The 19,479-nt window shown below is 47.7% G+C and overlaps 1 protein-coding gene across 3 annotated transcripts in view; it reads left to right on the top strand.

The window, feature by feature from the left end:
- Positions 1–19,479, top strand: part of Tns3 (tensin 3) — a 232,968-nt gene that overhangs the window by 100,808 nt on the left and 112,681 nt on the right. For all 3 annotated transcript variants that reach the window (XM_028777165.1, XM_028777157.1, XM_028777161.1), the window contains 2 exons: positions 16,952–17,004; positions 19,012–19,183. In XM_028777165.1, coding sequence (XP_028632998.1) covers positions 19,034–19,183 — 150 coding nt within the window. In that variant the 5' untranslated portion in view covers positions 16,952–17,004; positions 19,012–19,033. The remainder of the gene's footprint in view (positions 1–16,951; positions 17,005–19,011; positions 19,184–19,479) is intronic.

Below are 19,479 nucleotides of genomic sequence, written 5' to 3' on the forward strand. Positions count from 1 at the left end.
AGAGAGAGAGAGAGAGAGAGAGAGAGAGAGAGAGAGAGAGAGAGAGAGAGAGAGTGTGTGTCTGTGTGTCTGTGTGTGTGTATAACCCTGGCTATCCTGGAACTCATTTTGTAGACCAGGTTGGCTTGAATTCAGAGATCCACCTGCCTCTACCTCCTAAGTGCTGGGATTAAAAGCGTGTGTCACCACTGCCTGATATGAATCCATTAAGTTTAAAAATGCTTTGTTCCAGGGCTGTGGAGGTCAAATGTGACATCCTCCTGGTGATGGCACTTAAATACCAATACATTGTATTGGCATAGCCCATGTTGGGGTTGAGCACTAACCCAGGAGTAGGTGTTACATGTACAGAGTTAGCTGGAGGTCCTGCCTTCCTACCTTGTTTTTGAGATGTTTGTCTGAGAGCTTCCCAGAGACTTTGGGTCACCTTAACTTTGTCTTGGTACCTTCCTGTTGGGAAAGAAATTAGATCAGATGCACCTACAGAGTCATTTTGCTTCATCTGGAAACTTTTTCCCCCTCAGAGAGGCAGAGTATCTGGTTCTGGTTATAACACAGGACCCTCAGCACGAGAGAAGTCTTCTGAATGAGTCTAAGCAGGCAACACCTCCAACTGTTTCTTCTGCACAGCCACAAGGCAGACACATACTTCACACTGCAGACCATTCCCTTCAGCATCATTTATAAGAGTGGGAAATTAGAGATGAGACAGAATTCAGATGTGATAGTTCTCAGGCTGGACCGTTGAGTACTATACAGCTATTAATACTTGCTTTGTAAGCAGTTGTAAGCCTGAGCCACGTAGTACGTTCCAAGCTTGCGTTGCCTAGATAATGCGCTCTTGTAAAAAATAAAAAATAAACTACAGTGTTTGGAGAGATGGCTGAGTGGTTGAGCGGATGCTACTCTTTCAGTGGGCCTGTGTTCAGTTTTTGTGCTGCTCACAGTCACTGCAACCCCATTTCCAGGCGACCTAATGCCTTCTTCTGGCATCTGTGCATAATCTCATGTACATAATGTGTACTCACATAGACAGTATACATATGCATCCATAAAATTTTCACTGAAGAAGAAGGTTGAGTGCCATGTATACCTAGAGCTCTTTGAGTCCTAAATGAGTGTATATAAAATAAAATCAGGGAATTCATCCCATGTGGCACGGTCACCTTGTAGTGTGGAGGGGTGTGTGTGTGTGTGTGTGTGTGTGTGTGTGTGTGTGTATGTGTGTGTGTATGTGTGTACCTTTTTAAAAGCTTTCATAGGCTCTGACAGGGGTCTTGCACTAGCCATTGGGGACCTGGACAGCGTTACAAGGAGATAGGTTTGGTAGGGAGAGCTCCTGACTTAGCGTGGGGCTGGGGAAGAGGGCAGACAAATGTTCCCATGTAGAAAACCGTATCATTGGTCGGCTTTTGCTAATCCACATCTCAGTGGATGCTTACAATTATCATTCTAGTTTACCGTTTTATCATTAGTTTCAGAATCAATTTGCACTGGGCAGTCGTCGTTTTTAGAAGTAGAAAAAGAATGGCCTTCACCATAATGCTTTCTGGGAGTCTCAGACCCTTGAGGCAGTTCCAGATTTAAGCCACTGCATACAGAGGACATAACCATTACCATGTTGCCTTTCCTGTGCTCATGCAGTGATAGGGCGGGCCCGGGGATGGGTGAACATCGGTGGCTTAGGGAGCACTTAGCCCTCTAACCTTGACCCATCAAAAGGCAAAATTCCTATAAGGAATCAAGCCTGTAGTCTGTAACTGTGACATGTTGATACTATTCTGTGGTGAGATTCATTTTGCCGACAGGTTTCCAGGCTGATCTGGGAAGGCGTGTTTCTGACGTCTGGTAGGGTTCTCCGGGATAAGAACTGCCATGTCTCCTATGAACCATTGGAGGAGACTTGGCTTGGTGCTTATTGCCAGAGTACAGTGTGGGCCAGAGACAGCTGTCCTGTAGCATATGAGCAATACTAGTGAGGAAACCGGTGTGTCTTTACAGAAATTTCTGCCGTGTGCTGCTTGGGGCAAGTGTAGGGTGTACCTGGGATAATTTGTGGTCAGTGGTAATCTTTGTAAAATAAGACTGGGTGGTGGACAAGAGGTGGCCTGGATGAGCCCGTAGTGCATGTCCTTAGAGAGACAGGGTTAGATATGGGACCTGATTTTCTACTTCTGTGCCTTTCTTCACCTACGGTTTGTTTGCTGTCATGGCTGCTGTACAGGCATGCTGTCATGGTGATGATTAGTTGTAGGGTACCACTTGGAGTTGGATGGGGTGTGCAAGAGCTGACACGTCTGAGAAGTAGAGCCCATCTGAAGTTCATAGACATAGGAACCATTTTAGGTTCTTGAGTGGCAGAAGGCTGTGATGATAATGGGTTTTAAGAAATATCTTTTGGGGAAGTGGTAAGTACATTAGTAGGGAAAGCAGGGAGAAAGGATGAAGAGTGAATGTGGGGAGAGGCAGTCATGAGGTTCCCTAGGCAACGTTGGGAGAGAAGGGACTGTCTTGAGAGTCGGTGGCTGACCAGGCTCAAGCAAAGTAAGTACTCATTCTGTCCTTTCTGCAACTTGATGTCATGCTTTGGCATCACATGTATTCCAGATTCAGTCTCAAACTTCAGAGTCTGTAGTTTCCAGTTACAGCCACGTCCTCAGGAAGGGTACCAGGTTACATATTTCAGAAGAGATACTCATTGCTATGGCTTGACGTAAAGTGTCCCCTAAAAGGAGCATGTGTAGAAGGCATGGTTTTCAGTGTAGAGAGCAAAAGCTGGGCTTTGGGGAAGTGACTGGTCACAATGGCTCTAAAGTATTCGATGCATTAACCCATAGTCAGCACAACCACAACCTGGCAGCATTACTGGGAGGTGGTAGAAACTAGGTGGGGTCTATCTGGAGGAAGTAAGTCACTACTACCACATCGGGAAGCTGGTGGGTAGAGGTGAGTCATAGCCCTGGAAAGCTGTGTCTTATCCATGGCCCCTCTCTCTTCTCTCTCGCTCTGCTGATATGAGGTGGGTGGCAGCAGTGGAGCCAGCTGCAATCCCCCAGAAACCAAGAGCCCAAGCCAGCCTTTCCTTCTTCTGTTATTTGTCCCAGGTTTGGTCAGAGGATGGAAAGGGAAGAAAGATGAGATGGAAGGAGGTGTTGCTAGAGGAAGGGAAAGATGACTCAGGTTAGTAAGAGACCTTGTCTGTTTAGTCAGTTCTGGTCACTCTGACAGATACAGAAAGAGTCAACTTCAAGCAGTAAAAGCATTTCAAGTTCTGTGCGTTGGACCACTGTGCGTGGTGTACTTTGTGACCACTTCTGCCTGCCCATCCCTGTTTGGGGATGCTTCCTTGAGTTTCATTTGTTTCTAACTGACACAGAGTAAATGTGCACTATTGTCAGCTATTGTCACCCCACTGAAATTCTAGAATGTATGCTTTGCCAACTGCTCTTTTGTGCCAGGCTTGCTTGCTCTCTTTCTATCACCCCCTTGGGTGTGTAGCATGTGTTTGTATGCCCCCACACACGTGTGCATGCATGCCTGTTTTGTAAGTGTGCCCGTGAAGGCCAGAGGTTGATGTTGGATATCTTCCTCTATTGCTCTGCCTTATTTATTTATTTATTTATTTATTTATTTATTTATTTATTTATTTAGACAACATCTTTCTGTGAGCCCAGAGGTCAACAGTTTGGAAACAATGGGTAGCCAGTAAATCCCAGATCCCCCTGCCTCTGTCTGTGAGTCATTTGTTTCCCATTTGTTTCATGGTGCTAAGAATCCAAACTTAGGCCTTGCTTCCAAAGCAAGAACTTTACTGCTGGAGCCTTCTCCCAGCCCCTTTCCCAAGGCTTTGATGGTGTTTGGAAACTCTTGAGTCTTCAGGGCCTCATAACTGTGTGCTGCCCCATTTAATGTTCTCAGTGTTTCCTCATTGGAGAAACCAAGACAAGGACCAAGGCTGGGAATGGCTTCTCTGTGGCAGTGTGGTTGACAGTGCTGAGACTCAAGTCCTACAGGACAGTTGACAGCCAGTGCTTAGGTTCCCACGCGTCCCTTGGCAGTCACTCACATGTCCTGGGTTTTGCTGCCAGTGAGACTGCTAGGATTGGACCCAGTTCATGGAGGTGAACGCAGGTACTGTGAAGTATCAGTGTCCTGTTGGTGACACTCTGACACTGTGGCTAGTAAGAGGATCAGATGGCCCTATCTAACTCCAGGTCCTGTTTGCTGCCTTTTTTTTTGCCTTTTGCCTGGAGTAGATGTTAGGGTCCCCTAGCTCACCTGAGCTCAGCAACACCGTCTGCCCTCTGCCCTGGAAGCAGATCCAGCTGGTTTCCTAGGGAGCAGTACCCTTAGAACCCAGTGAGGCTGCCGAGTGGATCTTCCCGTCTCTTCCCATCATCCTCTTTCTGTGTGAAGTGTCTCATTTTCTCATGAAACGCTAAGGCAGAACAGTAGTTCACAGAGGTTAGTTAGGAAATAAATGCACACTCACTTATGGGATGTGACCGACCCTGTCATAAAAAGTCATTTGAACAGCTGCCGCGGCACTTCTGACGTCCGTGGACAAGGACAAGCTGGCTGATTACTGTCTTGCTCTTAGCCAGGTGATAGATCAAGCCCAGCCTCCAACAGTTGGCCTTTAAAGTCCCCGCTGTCACCAAGCTCTGTGTGCCTAGCCAAAATTTCCCTTTGTGTTCTGGCCTAGAGGCAGCTGGGAACCAGCAGAGCATGTACCTGCCCTGAAGCCAACCTTCAGAAGGTCTTTCCTTTCTGCTCTGACCCAGGTTTTCAGTACTTGTTTCTTTGTTTGCTTTCATTTTAAAACTTTTGCCTGATTGTATGGAGTTTATTGATGTATTCTCTCCAGTTCTGTTTGGACGAAGCAGAAGCCAAGGACAGGGGAGAGAATGAAGGAAGCTGTCTGGGAGGCAGGTAGGTGCAGGGCTCTGCTAGAAGGAATGCTTCTGCACCTTAGGAGGGGAGGTCCTCTGGAGGCTATTTGGAGGACTCTATAGACGACGGACACAGTAGCCCCACCTCCTGAGGTTGGCGTGGAGCTGCTCACAGAGTGACAGGCAGCCCTTCCTGGTCTGCCGGCTCTCCCCAGTCAGCACTTGCCCTTGTTCTGCAGGCCCTTGGCAGCCTGGGCCACAGCCTCAGGCTTACAGCGTCCTTGTCAGTGTGCAAGCATGCGTGCTTTGCTTCACACACTTGCCCACAGCTCCTGGCTTAGGTTCTGGAACCACCTATACGTGTAGGGCCCTCCTGCCTGCTGGACCCTGGTATCCTCTCCTAGGTTCAGGACAGAGGCCTTAGTGGGAAGAGAGGCATTCACAGAGCAGCAGGAGGAGCCAGAAGTCATGCTAATCAGAGCAGCTATTTCAGGAAGGAGAAGTAGCCCCGTGGCCGCACAACTGAGCACAGTAAGTTCATGGTCCTTGGCTGCCCTTCCTCTGCCAGCTGCACCCCAGCCCTGGGTTATTCAGTACAGGGAGAATGTGGACCATCATGTTGTCTTATGTATGCTTGCATCTCTGCCTCCCTGGTCAGAACTGGCCTCCTCCACACATTAGCCCTTCCTCTGCACTGTGTTCCATATGGCCATAGACCAGCCAGGCCTCCTCTGTGTCTAGATCTCTGGGAATAATGGGTTACAAGTGACCATACGTCGCCACCTCAGCAATCTGTTTCTTGGAGTTGGACTCAGAGGCAAAGCTGAGCGTCTGTGTGTATTTTATCTGGTCCTGTCTACCATTGCTGCTCATGTTTAAGAAGCAGAGAAGGGGAGAAAATGAAATTGGGCAATTCTGATAACGTATTTTGTGTGTGTGTGTTCTCCTCCTGGAAGAAGAAATGAGAGTCTTATTGGGTGCGGAACGTAAAATTGCCCCTTTCCCCCTTAGAAGGGGAGACTGTGGCCAGAGCTGCTCTGCAGTGACTAGTGAATCTCCATGAGGACACCAGACGTAATGTGGGGTAAATGTATTTCAGGAGCCTAAATCCTGAAGGGGGTATGCAAGAGAAATGACTCAGTATATAGCTTATGTTTAGTTATCACTTATGCTAATAAGTAGTACTGTGTGCTTAGTACTCCGCAAGTGTTGTTTTTAGCCTCTTGTAATTTTTCTTATTTAATCTTGCCAAAGCAGCTTTGTCTTTCCCTCACAGATGAAGGAACCAAGTCATACAGGGGGAGTACTGTCACCAGGCTGGGCAGTTAGTTAAGTAGGAGAGCTGGCTACAAACAGGCCTTTGGCTTCCGTAGCTTGCCCCATGTATCCCGTGTCTTGAGTTTGGGGAGGCAGAAGGCGGGTGGGTGTCTTAATACTGAGTGCAGCTGGGGCTTTTGGAAAAGGCTGGCCATGGTCCCTGCCTCTGCAAGGAAGGCAGAACAGCTGTGGTGTGGTGAGACACTGAGCCCAGACACTGAGCAACTCCACCCCCACTTGGGCTCAGTACCTCGCTCTGTGCCCCGTCATCAGCGGCGTAGCCAGCTTCCTGGTACTTTTGGCCATTGCTGCTATTGTTCCTTTCCACAGAGCCATGCACACTGCCACTGTCTGTGCTGGATGGACTGTTGGGAACAGTGCAGAGGCCTGGTGACACAGGATGTGCTATTGGCTGCCTGCTCAACCTTAGCCCAGATTCCCTCCCATGGCATTAAGCAGAACCCTTTTTTATCTTCTTCCTAATTATGTGTGGGGAGATGTAGCAAGTCTGGCTGTCCTGAGTCCTCACTGACCCCGGGAGAGAAGCTGCCATATCTGCCTTGGTTGGTGCCTCTTTGACTAATGCCACATAGAGGAACCACTACCTATGTTCCAGGGTACTGCACTGAACGGGGCGGCAGTCTCCTAGGAGGACAGAGAATAGTCTTGAGGCATCCTGAGTGAGGGTGGGGATCCTGCAGCCACCCCCATACCCCAGTAGGCACAGCATACTGACCTAAGGCGCTGTTCTGCTGAGCTGCATGGTGTCCAGTGCGGAAATGCGAAAGCAGTCCTCACACCACTTAGAATGGCTGGGTAGCTGGACACATAGGGGTCTGTGTCTGTTTCCTCTTCCTTTCACAGGTTCTGGGTGTATAGTGTGCCTATGAGGGGCACTGGCCAAAGGTTGAGAGGCCTCTGGGGACCACATTCAATGTCTCTGCTACGTCAGCATGCAAGTGCAGTGTGCAGAAAGGAATTTACACAGTTAGGCTGAGCGCATGTGTAGCTCAGTAGTGGAAAGTGCTTAATATATGTGAGGTTCTGGATTCTATACCCAGATAGCCAGACAGGTTCTGGATTCTATACATAGGCAGTCAGTCAGTCAGTCAGTCAGGCAGGCAGGCAGGCAGGCAGACAGACAGACAGACAGACAGACCCACATAGTTATTTCCATATAGCTATAGTCAATGTAGTAAATGACTAAGGTAATTGAGAAGATATAAACAAAATTCCGGCTTGTTAGGACAGGGAGACCAGGCACCTCTTTGTTGTGAAGATGTTATGTACTTGATGGGATGAGACCTCAAGAAGTCCTTGGAGTTAGCAGTGAAACTTGGGTTTCTTGGTTTTGAGCATACTAGGCTGTACGCAGCATGTGCAAAGGCCCTGGGGTAGGAGAACCAGAGTTATTGAGGTAGATGCACAGAATGACTGAGGACTATCATCAGGCAGGACAGCTTACTGGTACCTAGGTAGCCATGCTGAATACCTGCTTTTTTACTCTGTGGCAACAGGACATCTACCTGTGGAAGGTGCTGTGCTAGAAGTGTGCACAGTCATTAACTAGATAGACACAGTAGGGCTGTACACTGTAGGCAAGCTGCTCCCTACCAAGATTCCTTTGAAGCTCCTGTCATCCCCTTCCGGGAGGGTGCCTGCCCACTGAGCTTTTATCTAGAGCCCCTTTGTTTTCTGGGCCACTGATAACAGTCCCCAGAGAAAGCCTTATTGGAGACAGCAGTCATGGATTTTCTTATTCTGTGGCAGGTACCATAGGAGGATGCAGCAGGTGTTAATACTTGGAAGGAAGGACTTTACTTAAGAAGATTGTCATCACTTAATAAACCATTTGATGGACAGGGAACCTGAGGCACAGATGGAGAGGCACCTGTCCTGGGTCACACAGCTCCAGACACAGGCTCTGGCCCTATAGCAGTTCTGTAGGACAAGTTCTGTTCATCCCTTCTGTGGTTTCCTATTCTCTAGGCCTGGGTCCCTTGCTCCTTCAGCCAGAAATTGATGTAGTGCTTGTCGCAAGGGCAGTTGCTGCAGCCAGAGTCATTGGGAGTGAAGGGTATCTGCCCCTGGTCATGTGTCCCAGATGCCTCTGCAGGATGATACTCAGAGTTGGATGAGACTCAGTCTGCCAGGGGGTGGCGTGGGTGAACAGCATGGGGAGATGCAGGGCGGGGGTGTGGGGTTCTTTAAGCTCTGCTGTAGCCCTTGTGGCTACCTACCAGGCCTGGCTGCTGCTTCATTTACAACGATAGGTGTCGTCTGAGCCGCAGTTTTTACAAAAGCTCTTAGTATGCACAAACGTTCTAGTCTGAGACACAGCTCAACTGACACCACAGCTCTGCTTGGATGGGAGTGTCCTTAGATGTGATGATGGTAATCCAGCCTCAGAGTCACAGAGGTGCCCCTCCCGTGGGATGGGTCTCAAGACTCAGGATACCTGGGATGGCAGAAAAACTTATACTGTTTTCTTGTTATAGATAACTTGCGAGGTTGACACGGTAATAGCAATTATAAAACACGATAATCACAGCATCAATATTCTGTACAAATTACGTGACTGTGGGGTCTCTTAAAATACCTTAGTGTGTGGTGCTCACCTTTCTTTGATGATGAGGAGCCCGGCTGCCAGCTCATCCTGTCTGACTGGCCCCTGACCCTGAGTAATGACGGGTGGCTTGTGTTTTCAGTGGAGGCCGGAAGCTGATGGCTATTGTCCCATTCTGTGTATGAGCCCATTTGAACTCATTCATATGTATATTCCTGCTAGGGTCCTATAGCTGCTAGGCTGTGGGGGAGAAGGTGCATAATTACATTTGGGGCTGTCTGGTGTCAAATTCTGCTACTGCTGCATGTTTCTGATTCAACACAACACTGCCATAGACAAAAGCAAAGCCAAATCCTTGTGCATCCAAAGGCACTCCTTTTGGGCTGAGGTATGTGTGAATCCTCAGACCTCACCTCTTAAGAGGAGCATTGGTGAGCAAGTTCTGTCTGTCCCACCCTTCCTGGTGGATGGGATGCCCTGGCCAGCTTCAAGGTTTTCCTCAGAGTGACTGGTGCTCTGTCTGTCCTCGAGTCGTGGGTCTGTTGAGGCTACAGGATGCTGGGTGAATATGTGTGCACCTCGCATACGTCCTTGTGGGTGTCTGACATGATGTTTCGCTAGCAGTTTGTGAAGTTCTGATGAAGATTAACTCTGGAAATGTTTTGGTGACAGTCCTGTGGGGCCTTTTCCATGGCCTTCTTAAGCCTAGTACTTTCTCCTCCAGCAGCAGCAGCACCCACCACCACCACCACCACCACCACCACCACCACCACCACCACCACCCCTCCCCAGGACCCTGTGTGCACACGCCTTTCTCTCTGTAGAAGGGATGTGTTTACCTCTCCCTAGGTCTACCAAATGTGAGACAGCTTAATCTGGCCTTTTTCCTCCTGGGAAAGGAGCCATGGCTCAAGCTTGAAGAGAAAGGTGTCTTTGTCATGGAGGTTTTTCCACTGTGCCACACCGAGTAACACTTGGGGCGCAGCAGGGTACGTGGTGAATGGGTATTCACCTCAGATGGTGTGCTACGGGATGCTACATTACACATGTTACAAGTGAGGGACAGTACTGCAGGACATGGCAGTTTACACACTGCAGTGGCTAGGACACTAGGCGGTTATTCTGTGAACAGATGTTTTTGTTTTTGTTTTTGTTTTTCCCTGCCAGGCTCTTCATGGATTTCTAACCCAAAATGACACAAAGACATAGCCTTGGGAGAGTAGTCTCACCTTACCCTGGGCTACAGGAGCCCAGTGGACCCATATGGAGCCTGTGTCCTAGAAGGTGGTAGTTTATCCTGGAGCAGGATGCCCTTCCGTATCATCTCATATGTGTTGCCCTGACGTACCTGACACAGACAGAACATGCAGATCCTGTGATCTGTCCACACAGAATCTCATGACCCGCAGGGTCACTGGGCTCTCTTTAGAGAGAGGCCTATGGGTCTATCTAGTTATGGGCGAAAAGCCACTATTGCCCTATCTACTTTAAATGATACAGATGATCATTTAAAAGGTGATTTAAACGATCACCTTTAGCAGAAGAAATTAGTTTGAATTACTTAACAAATTAGATTTATTTTTTACAGTGTGTGCATACAGACATGAGTGTTATTATGTGTTATTTATTATAGGTGTGTTATTATGTGTTGGTACCCACAAGAGGTCAGGTCCCCTGGAACTGGAATTGAAGGCCGTTTTAAGCTGCCTGATGTCAATACTGACCTCAGATCGTAGAGAGCAGAAAGCGCACTCCACTGCTGTGCTTTCTCTCCAGTGCCCTAGACAACGACTATGCTCACATTAAATTCTTTACCATATTCTGCTTTGTACCTTATTGGTGGGTTTCTGGGCCAGCCTGGGCTCCAAGTGCTTTTTGCAATAGCTGTTGTTGTTTCATGAGAAGATAGTGGTGACCAGAGTGGTTGGGCCAGGATGAGCACTGAAACGATGCAGGGAAGACTGCCATAAAGGACAGTGTAGCCAGAGCAAGGCCATCTGGCACAGGTCTAACCTTCAGCATGGATCCTGCCTGGCCTTCTCCACTCTTCCTTCTCTATGGACAGTGAAGACTGATAAGAACCTGCCAATAGGGTGAGAGGTACGGGCCGCAGACTCTGGTAGGGACTCTGCAGACCTGATGACACCTGCATGCCCCTCTTGTGGGAGATCTGGTCATCGCCAGCAGTGGCTCATCATCAGTCTTCCTCAGGAAGTTTCTGGGGATGGAATGGCAGCCAGAGCAAGTGACCTCACCATGCATTTCTACAGAAAAATTATATCCAGGAGTTTGACTGCAGCTTCTGTGAATGGTTCTAGGCATAGAGCCCTTAAATGCTGATGTGGAACACAGGGCTGGTAGTATCTTTCAAAAGGTCTTGGTCTGGCCTCTGGGAGCTGCTGCATACTGAACATCCTTGCCAGGCCTGCACTGGATTTTCAGCAGAAGGTAAGAAGCCAGTACACACAGGACTGGAGCTTGGGGTATTGGAGGGCATTAAGTTCTGTCTGACCACAGATAATGGCCCAGAAGTATGGTAGGGCTAGATTGATATTCGTTGGGGCCAGGCTGAACCCCTCCTTCCTGCCTCATTCCCTCAGATAGATGTGATGGAAGATGTTCCTGTGTGCATTGTGGTGAGTCCCTGTGGGAGGCACTTCACGAAGCACCTCAGCTGCTGGACATTTTATGAAGTTAATATCTATGTTCAACTCAGGGCTACCCACCAGCCCTGTGTTCCACACCAGCATTTAAGGGCTCTATGCCTAGAACCATTCACGGAAGCTGCAGTCAAACTCCTGGATATAACTGTTGTGTAGAAATCCCTGATGAGATCACTTGCACTGGCTGCCATTCCATCCCCAGAAACTTCCTGAGGAAGACTGACTGTTCATGAGTCTCTGCTGGCGATGACCAGATCTCCCACAAGAGGAGTGTGCAGGTGACATCAAGTCTGCTGAGTCCCTGACCCCCAGGGGCCAGGGGTTGGGGGCGGGGGGGGAGGAATGGTACATTAAATAGTCTCTTCTGGTTGGCCACAACCTCGGAAATTTTGTAGTTGACAATTTAAAGCAAATTGTCAGTAGATGCGCAAGATTTCAGATTGCACGCAGTTACTGTATCATGTGGTCAGCTTGTGTGGTGTCAAGCTGGATCCATAGGTGCTGGAATCAGACAATCTGCCACAGACATCTTTCTCACTCCAGTGTGAGCAGGTCCTGGATCCTCAGGGACACTCACATCTAGAGATTAATCACCTTTTTTTCCAGCCTTCTTGTACTAGGAACGGTGACACTCCTATCCTACACATTTATTTTATTTTTGCAGGAGGCGGCGGTGGTGGTAGTGATAAGGGGTGGGCTCAGTATATAGTTGTTGTTGGCCTGTAACTCATTCTGTATCCCAGGCTGACCTCAACGGATCCTGCCTCGGCCTTGCCAGGGCTAGGATTCCAGGCCTGCCCATCGTGGCTGCCTCTCGTGCCAGCATCTAACAGTCACACATTCTCCATGTGGGTATAAACTTAAGTGAAGTTCAGTGGGAGAACTGAGTGGTTTGGCCAGTGAATCTCATGTTTTGTTTTGTTGCTTGATACATTACAAGGCTGTGTGGTATGACTCATGGTAAAATGATAAGTATGATTTAACATTTGAAAACTCTCGGATGCTTGACGAAACTGGGTACAAAGGTGTTTTAGTCTGTTTTTGTTACCCTGTATGACCGACATATACACAGCTTGGGTAATTTCTATAGAACAAATACTTGTTTACTTTTTAAAGTTCTGAAAATGCTCATTTTTATATATGTGTACCCGTTTTTTACCTGCATGTATATATGTACACCATGTGCATGTCTGCTGCTGATGCTGTCAGAGCTCATGGTCCTGGAGTTACAGGTGGTTGTGAGCTGCCTTGTGGGTGCTGGGAATTGAGCCCAGGTCCTCTGTGAGAGCAACAAGTACTCTTATCTACTGAACCATCTCTCCATCCTTGGAATGAGTTTTTATTTAGTTTAGTTCATGGTTCTAGGAGAGGAGAGGTCTAGGCCAAAGAGCTATCTACTTAGGGGCTGCTTTTGAAAGGTCTCACTGAGATTCCACTCTAAACTTGGATGGTGGAGTTCAGTTGTAAGGTACTAACCGCCACTCTGGGGGACTGACAGACCTTCTTGCTGGTAAGGTCTCTGCAAAGTTTGCAGTGGCAGATGGTGATGGCACGAAGAGAGCCTGAAGAAACAGTAAAGTGGTTCTTATGGCAGGCCCACTGCAGCTGACACGTTAGCCTGTTAATCTAGGAATGGCTTCATCACTAATGATCTCCCTCCTGACCAAACATAAGCAAGGATTAAATCTCATCCCAAGTCTTGGTGGGTCAGATCACAGCCTGGGTTTCCGCATGGTGTGTGTGCCTAAGTGAGCAGATGGCCTGGGGGCCTCGGTAAGTCAGGTGTGAGAGAGACCAGAGCAGCTTCATCTAACATCAGTGAACAGCATAGGTCAACCTGCGACATTCTCCACTCAGAGGCCTGTTAAAAGTTTGATATATGAAGCACTTTTTTTTTCTTTTTGTTATAAATCCAGCACTTTGTGGCTGTGAGCCCTTTCTAGTTGTAATAAGCAGATGCAAATCTGAGATTCTGTAATTTTAGTCTTACACACACAGGGTTTCTATGTTGTTTTTTTTTTTTCCTCTGCTATTTTGGAGAGCTTGCATCTGTATTCTGTTTGGCTCTGTGACTCAATCACAATGGAAGGAGTGAGGAATTCAGCTTGTGTTTTAACTAAGATTCCTGGTCTTTTGTTACTAGTTGGAAGCTAATGGCTCTATGTGGATGAATGAAACAGAACCCTCAAACCTGCCTTGTTATAGAAGAAATCTGTGCTTAGGATAGTGGCTGAGCCCGTGCCTACAGCAGCTCCAAAGCCAGAGTCGTAGTGTCCAGCCTTCATTTATGCCTTTATTGTGAAGTGATGAGGTGATGCCCCCAAACCTGGGGCCACACACTGTCCAGCAAGGTGGCAATGCCTTCCAGTGAGGTAGTGGTTACAATCACCAGGTTACCTGGAAACATGACTAGACCCTGTCCTGATATCAGTGATTTTGATTATGAGGTGGGTGGGATGGTCCTGGCACCAGGTCCAGGTAATGTGGCTGGACCACAGCTACAGGGAAAGGTACACGTTCTACTGAGTCCTCCATAGCCTCTTAGCCAGGTTTGCTTGTGAGCAGATGCACTTTGGTAGGGTTCTCGTTTCAGGTCCAAGAGCCTCAGATGCACCTTTGGTAGCTCCTTCCCTTCTCTGTCTTCCTGACATCATCTTCTTTGGGACAAAAGGCAGGAACAACCCTTTGGGTGGTGGGGAGAAGCATAGATGTCACACCTGAGACGGACAGTGTCTCCAAGCTGGCTGCAGGCACAGTGGCTTTCTCTCTCCCTATTCAGATGTCATAGGTGTTCTTAGTAGAAAATGAAACAAAACAGACAAAAAAAGCAAAGAAAGGAATACCTCCAGAAATATAAGAGGGAGTGTCTGTGTTCCAGGCTGCATCCAGCATTCCATCTGTGTCTGTAGAGATGTGGTTGGTTGTCTGTTGTGTGAAAGGTTCCTGTACCAGTGATGCTGATTTAGGATGATTGGACTTGAGCCCCCTCATGGTAGAAAAGTGATGAGCTTTCAGTAGAAACCATATTGATTTGGACTTGGATCGTTTCCTGGACTTGTGCTATGGGGTATGATCCCTTCAGTATCAGTGGGAGCCTGCTCTGCTCTGGTCAGCTGTATGATCACAAGGGGCACGGTGACCTTTCTGTTATTGGTGCCTGGTTATTCCCCAGGTTAGAGGTGCTAAACCTGTTAAAAACTTTTAATTATTTTTTAGTGTGTGTGTATGTGTGTATGGCCATGCGTGTGTAGGTTTTGTGTGTGCAGGTGATACACAGAGGCCTGAAGAGGGTTTCAGAGTTCCTAGAGCTGGAGTTATAGTGTGAACTGCTCAGGGCAGGTGCCGGGAACTGAACACAGGCCCTCCAGAGTAACAGGAAGCTCTCCAACCTTCTGAGCCTTCTTTCTAAACCCTAAATTCAGTTTTATTTTGACTCGATTTGGTTTGGTTTGGTTTTTTTGTATTTTCCACTTTTGGTGGGTTGCTCAGGGACACACCCCACTGTGGATGGAGGAGCATCCGTTCTTTTTTGTTTGTTTGTTTTTGTTTTTCAAGACAGGGTTTCTCTGTGTAGCCCTGGCTGTCCTGGAACTCACTCTGTAGACCAGGCTAACCTCGAACTCTCGAACTCAGAAATCCGCCTGCCTCTGCCTCCCAAGTGCTGGGATGAAAAGCGTGCGCCACCACCGCCCGGCTAGGAACGTCCATTCTTGTGTGGCTGGTGAGCTCCGGAGCTTCCGCAGGCCTCATTGGCCATCATAGATCCAGGATGCATTTCTATTGCAGAGCATCCAAGGTGCCTGCAGAGCTGTGCAGTTTCCTAGGCACAGCTCTCTCGTCTCTGTTTGCCCTTCACCTTTATGTAGACAAGGTCTGCACGTCCCATGCCACCAACTCTCTGTCATTGTCTTGGGATCCCTGCTGAGAATTGATACATCTTGAGTGCTTGTCATATCCACTCAAAGTGTCCTCTGAAATCAGGACTCAGCTTACATAACATATCTGTAACACTTGTACAAAATCTTCTTAGACGTTTCTGAGGGTTTTTTTTTTTTTGTATTCTAATAAATACGAATTCTGCTTGGAGATCATCTGAGTCACAATTTCAGTTCTTGCATTCTGAGGGATACCAGGATCTGCCTGGAGTCTCATAGACTTAAGGGTACAGGAATGGGTTGGAAGGCCAGCAGGGAAGTACTGAAGGCAGGACTCTAGCTGTGAGTGAGCAGTAAAGGCTGTGGTCATTTGGGACGAGACAGAGTTCCAAGCTATGACATGGAACATGTCAGTGACTCTCAAGGGCCCAGAGGGGGAACCTGGTCTGTCATCTAACAAAGGAGAGGAACAGCCTCCCAAAGCCTAGGGAGAAGGAGCTGTGGAGTACAGACACTTGAATGCTTTCCATATGTGATATCCAACACAGGATGCGGATTCTGGCCTCTGCCTGGGAGGCAGGGCTTTCCTATTTGGGGTTTCTGGTTTCCCAGAAGGCTTTGTGTTGGGATGATTTGAGAAAACAGCTTTCTTGACCTATTTGTACCATTTATTTTGTGTCCCTACAATCACACCGAGTGGAGAAGAGTCCAGGTATGAATTGGAATTAGGATTGCAGATGCTTTGAGTGTTCATGGGGTGGAAAGTCATAGGATTCTGCCCCCAAACAGGCTCTCTGCCACTTAGTACAATACTATATTACCCAGTGGCATGGGACATGGGGCATGGGGCAGGAAGAATACTTTGGAGTGCCAGGGATGGCTAGGCTACTCCTCCTGAATATGTTGGCATTGATATGACCTATCTCTCAATGAGCCTCAACCTTTCTTCCGAAGTGTCGAGAGACATTTTACTCATAGTTTCCAGGTGACATTGTACATAGATGTCAGAGAGCCTGATTGGGGGCAGAGAGACATTTTACTCATAGTTTCCAGGTGACATTGTACATAGATGTCAGAGAGCCTGATTGGGGGCAGTGCCCTGTGAACTATACCCCATAAACAACACTTGTAATACTCCTGCAGTAATGTGTATATGACTTTGGTGTGCAACACAACCCTTAATACCCGCTGTGAACTGGAGTTAGAACCTGAGGCCCTTTCTCCCTCTTGGTAGATTGTTTAGACTTAGCACCACTGAGAGTTGCTGCCACAAATTTATGATTGGTAACCATGGCTCACATTGATGGGGGTGGGGCAGCCTCTGTTACCACATCAAAGTCTTCGGTATGTGCTAAGTTTGTGGCTTCCCAGCCCTGGAGAGAGAGTGGTCTCACCCTACTGTCCTTCTATGAATTATGACATTGGGCAGCCTGAAGTCTTCTGACACTCTGCACGCATTCTGGGATAAGGAGGATGGGAGTGACAGTGTTTGCTTGCCATTGATGATTAAACTGTGGGACAGCTGTCGTTCTTCCTGCTGGTGGTCCTGGTGGCAGCATGGCCGAATGGTGGGTCCAAGTGCCATATGGGCTGGTATGGAAGGAAATCTCAAAAGGACTCATGTTTTGCTATTTGTAGGCTCCTGAGAGTTCCACACCATCTGCAGTTCTCCGCTGTGACAAGCCTTCAAGGTGAGTGTTTCTGTGGGAAAGAGACTCATTCCTATGTCTGTGGCAATGGGTCAGAGTTCGTCTCCAGAAAGGAGACTAGGATATTCTATTATTTATTTCATAGTAATCATAGTGATTTTTTGGAGGCATGCCACTGGTTGGTTGGACCCATAGCCTCGTACATGCTAGGCAAGTGCTATGCTCATTCCAGCTCACCAGCAACTGCTGATTTTAGAATTAATCATCAAAGTTAAAACAACTCATTTGTAACCATTTCTGAATTTATCCTTGACATCATAAGCCTACATTGTGGAATGGAAACATCTGTGATTGTCTTTTAGTAGATGGTAACATTGTTGCCATCCTTGTATGCGTTGTCATTGTATGACATCAGTAGTGAGGAATGGGTCGGAACAACTAACTGATTGCTGGCAGGGCAGGGACCAGGAGAGGTGGCCTTCAGCTCAGTCTACATGCAGAACCTTTGGGAGGTGCCTCATTGTGGACTAAGATAAAGTAAGAGGTCATGTTACTATTGTTGTTGTTGTTGTTGTTATTATTATTATTTACTTGGCTTATTTTTTAAAATAATTAAAACTTTTATATTTGTGTTTGAAGAATAAGATGGAAAAATATCTTTTAAAATGCTTAAACAAATCAACTGTAAAAAACAGACTTATTGTGTTGGATACTAGGAGTTGTTTCTACTTTTAGGTATGATAATGGTATTATAGATAATTTAATAAAATCTCAGAATCTATACTACTATGGTTTTCTTAGTCAGTCTGTCTGTCTATCTATCTATCTATCTATCTATCTATCTATCTATCTACCTACCTACCTATCTATCATTTGTTTAAGACAAGGTCTCAGTGGGCAGCTCTGGCTGGCCTGGAGCTCCTGTGTAAGCTAGGCTAGTCAAGAATTCACAGAGATCTACTTGCCTTTGTTTCCTGACTACTGGGATTAAAGATACATGCCATCATGCCCGGCACTGTTAGTTTTTTTTAAAAAAATAAAAAATATCTAGGTTTTCTTCAAAGTAGTTGCAAGAGTAGACTAGACTTTTGGCTAGAAGCTGGCCAAGTGTTGGTGTGGAGTGTAGGATATCTGTAATTGTGAAGGGATGAAGAGGGACAACACTGGGGCATCATGGTTGATTTCAAGGATGGATGGGTGCATGGAGGTTTGCTGAACCAGTTTTCGTGATTTCATTTTTTTTTTTTCCTGAAAGTCAAGGAAAGACAGAAACACATACAGTAGATGTAAGAAAAACAAACCTAAGCAGGCAGCTTGGGAGTGGTGGCAGCAGGGTCAGTAGGTGACACCTCTCTCTGGTTTCACTTACAGTGTTTTCTCTGGGGCTTAGCCTTCTGCCATGTCTCTTGGATCCCTTTTGCATCCTGATCCTGACTGTAGGCATCTGCACCGTGTTCTCATGGGGCTGTCCCCACAGGGCCTGTGTGGGAGAAGGGACTCCTTCACAGCAGAAGGGTGGCTCTCCTCGTATCCTAGCTCATCCACTTTCCCAGTCAGCCTCATCGCTAGGCTTTTTTTCGGACCCTCCCTGCATCCCTGCAGTTTGTCTGGTCTACTTCCCTAACTTTTCCCTCAGAGGCAGCACGTAGCTGCCTGCTTCTGAAGTCCTACACCGTCTGTCCGTGTTATCTGCCTCATGCTGACCCTGCTGCCTTAGAATCAGGGTCACACTCCTTTCCCAAGAGCAAATCTCTGGACAAACTATGGAGCCTGCCATTCCTCCCTGTGTGTTCACATGCCGTCTACCCATGCTGCACCTTCTTTTCTGAATTTCTCCTGTGCTTGTTTGCAGTGGTTAGGCCCTTGTGTCGGCTCAGTCTTGGCCTGTAATAGATCTTAGGTACCTCAGTGAGGGAGGAACCGTGTGGATGGACTGTAATGAGATTCCCAGGAAGCTGCTGCACCCAGCTGTTTCCTGAAACCCTAGTGGGTGAACGTTCATCCTTTTTCTTGTTATCCTTTTATTGACTGCCTCTTCCTTTCTCTCAGGCGTGTGCTCCTGAGTCCAGCCATGGAGGACAGCCACGAACTGGACCTTACATATGTCACCGAGCGTATCATCGCTGTGTCCTTCCCTGCCAGTTGTTCCGAGGAGTCCTACTTGCACAGCCTGCAGGAAGTCACCCGCATGCTCAAATCTAAGCATGGAGACAACTATCTGGTGAGTGGGGATGACAGCCACGCTGTGGTGGACAGGCTGGAGGCAGGAGTCCCTCAGAGGACTCATGTGAGGGACAAGGATACCCCTGTGCCTTTCTTACAGATGAGGAATGGTTTGGAGCCCTGGAATCTGACCCATGATTCTAGCGGGTGGGGGTTGGCCATGTCCTCTACCCTTTCATTGCTAGCTTTGCTCGTGTCATGGGTGGTGACTGTAGGGGTGGCTGCTGCCTCTGTCCAGCGCTAAGCATGGCTTCTCATCAGTAAAATTGGCTTCTGGGAATGTAAGGATCCCCA

The sequence above is a fragment of the Grammomys surdaster genome, unplaced genomic scaffold, assembly GCF_004785775.1.
Source record: "Grammomys surdaster isolate TR1022 unplaced genomic scaffold, NIH_TR_1.0 67, whole genome shotgun sequence".
In the NCBI taxonomy this organism is placed as follows: domain Eukaryota; kingdom Metazoa; phylum Chordata; class Mammalia; order Rodentia; family Muridae; genus Grammomys; species Grammomys surdaster.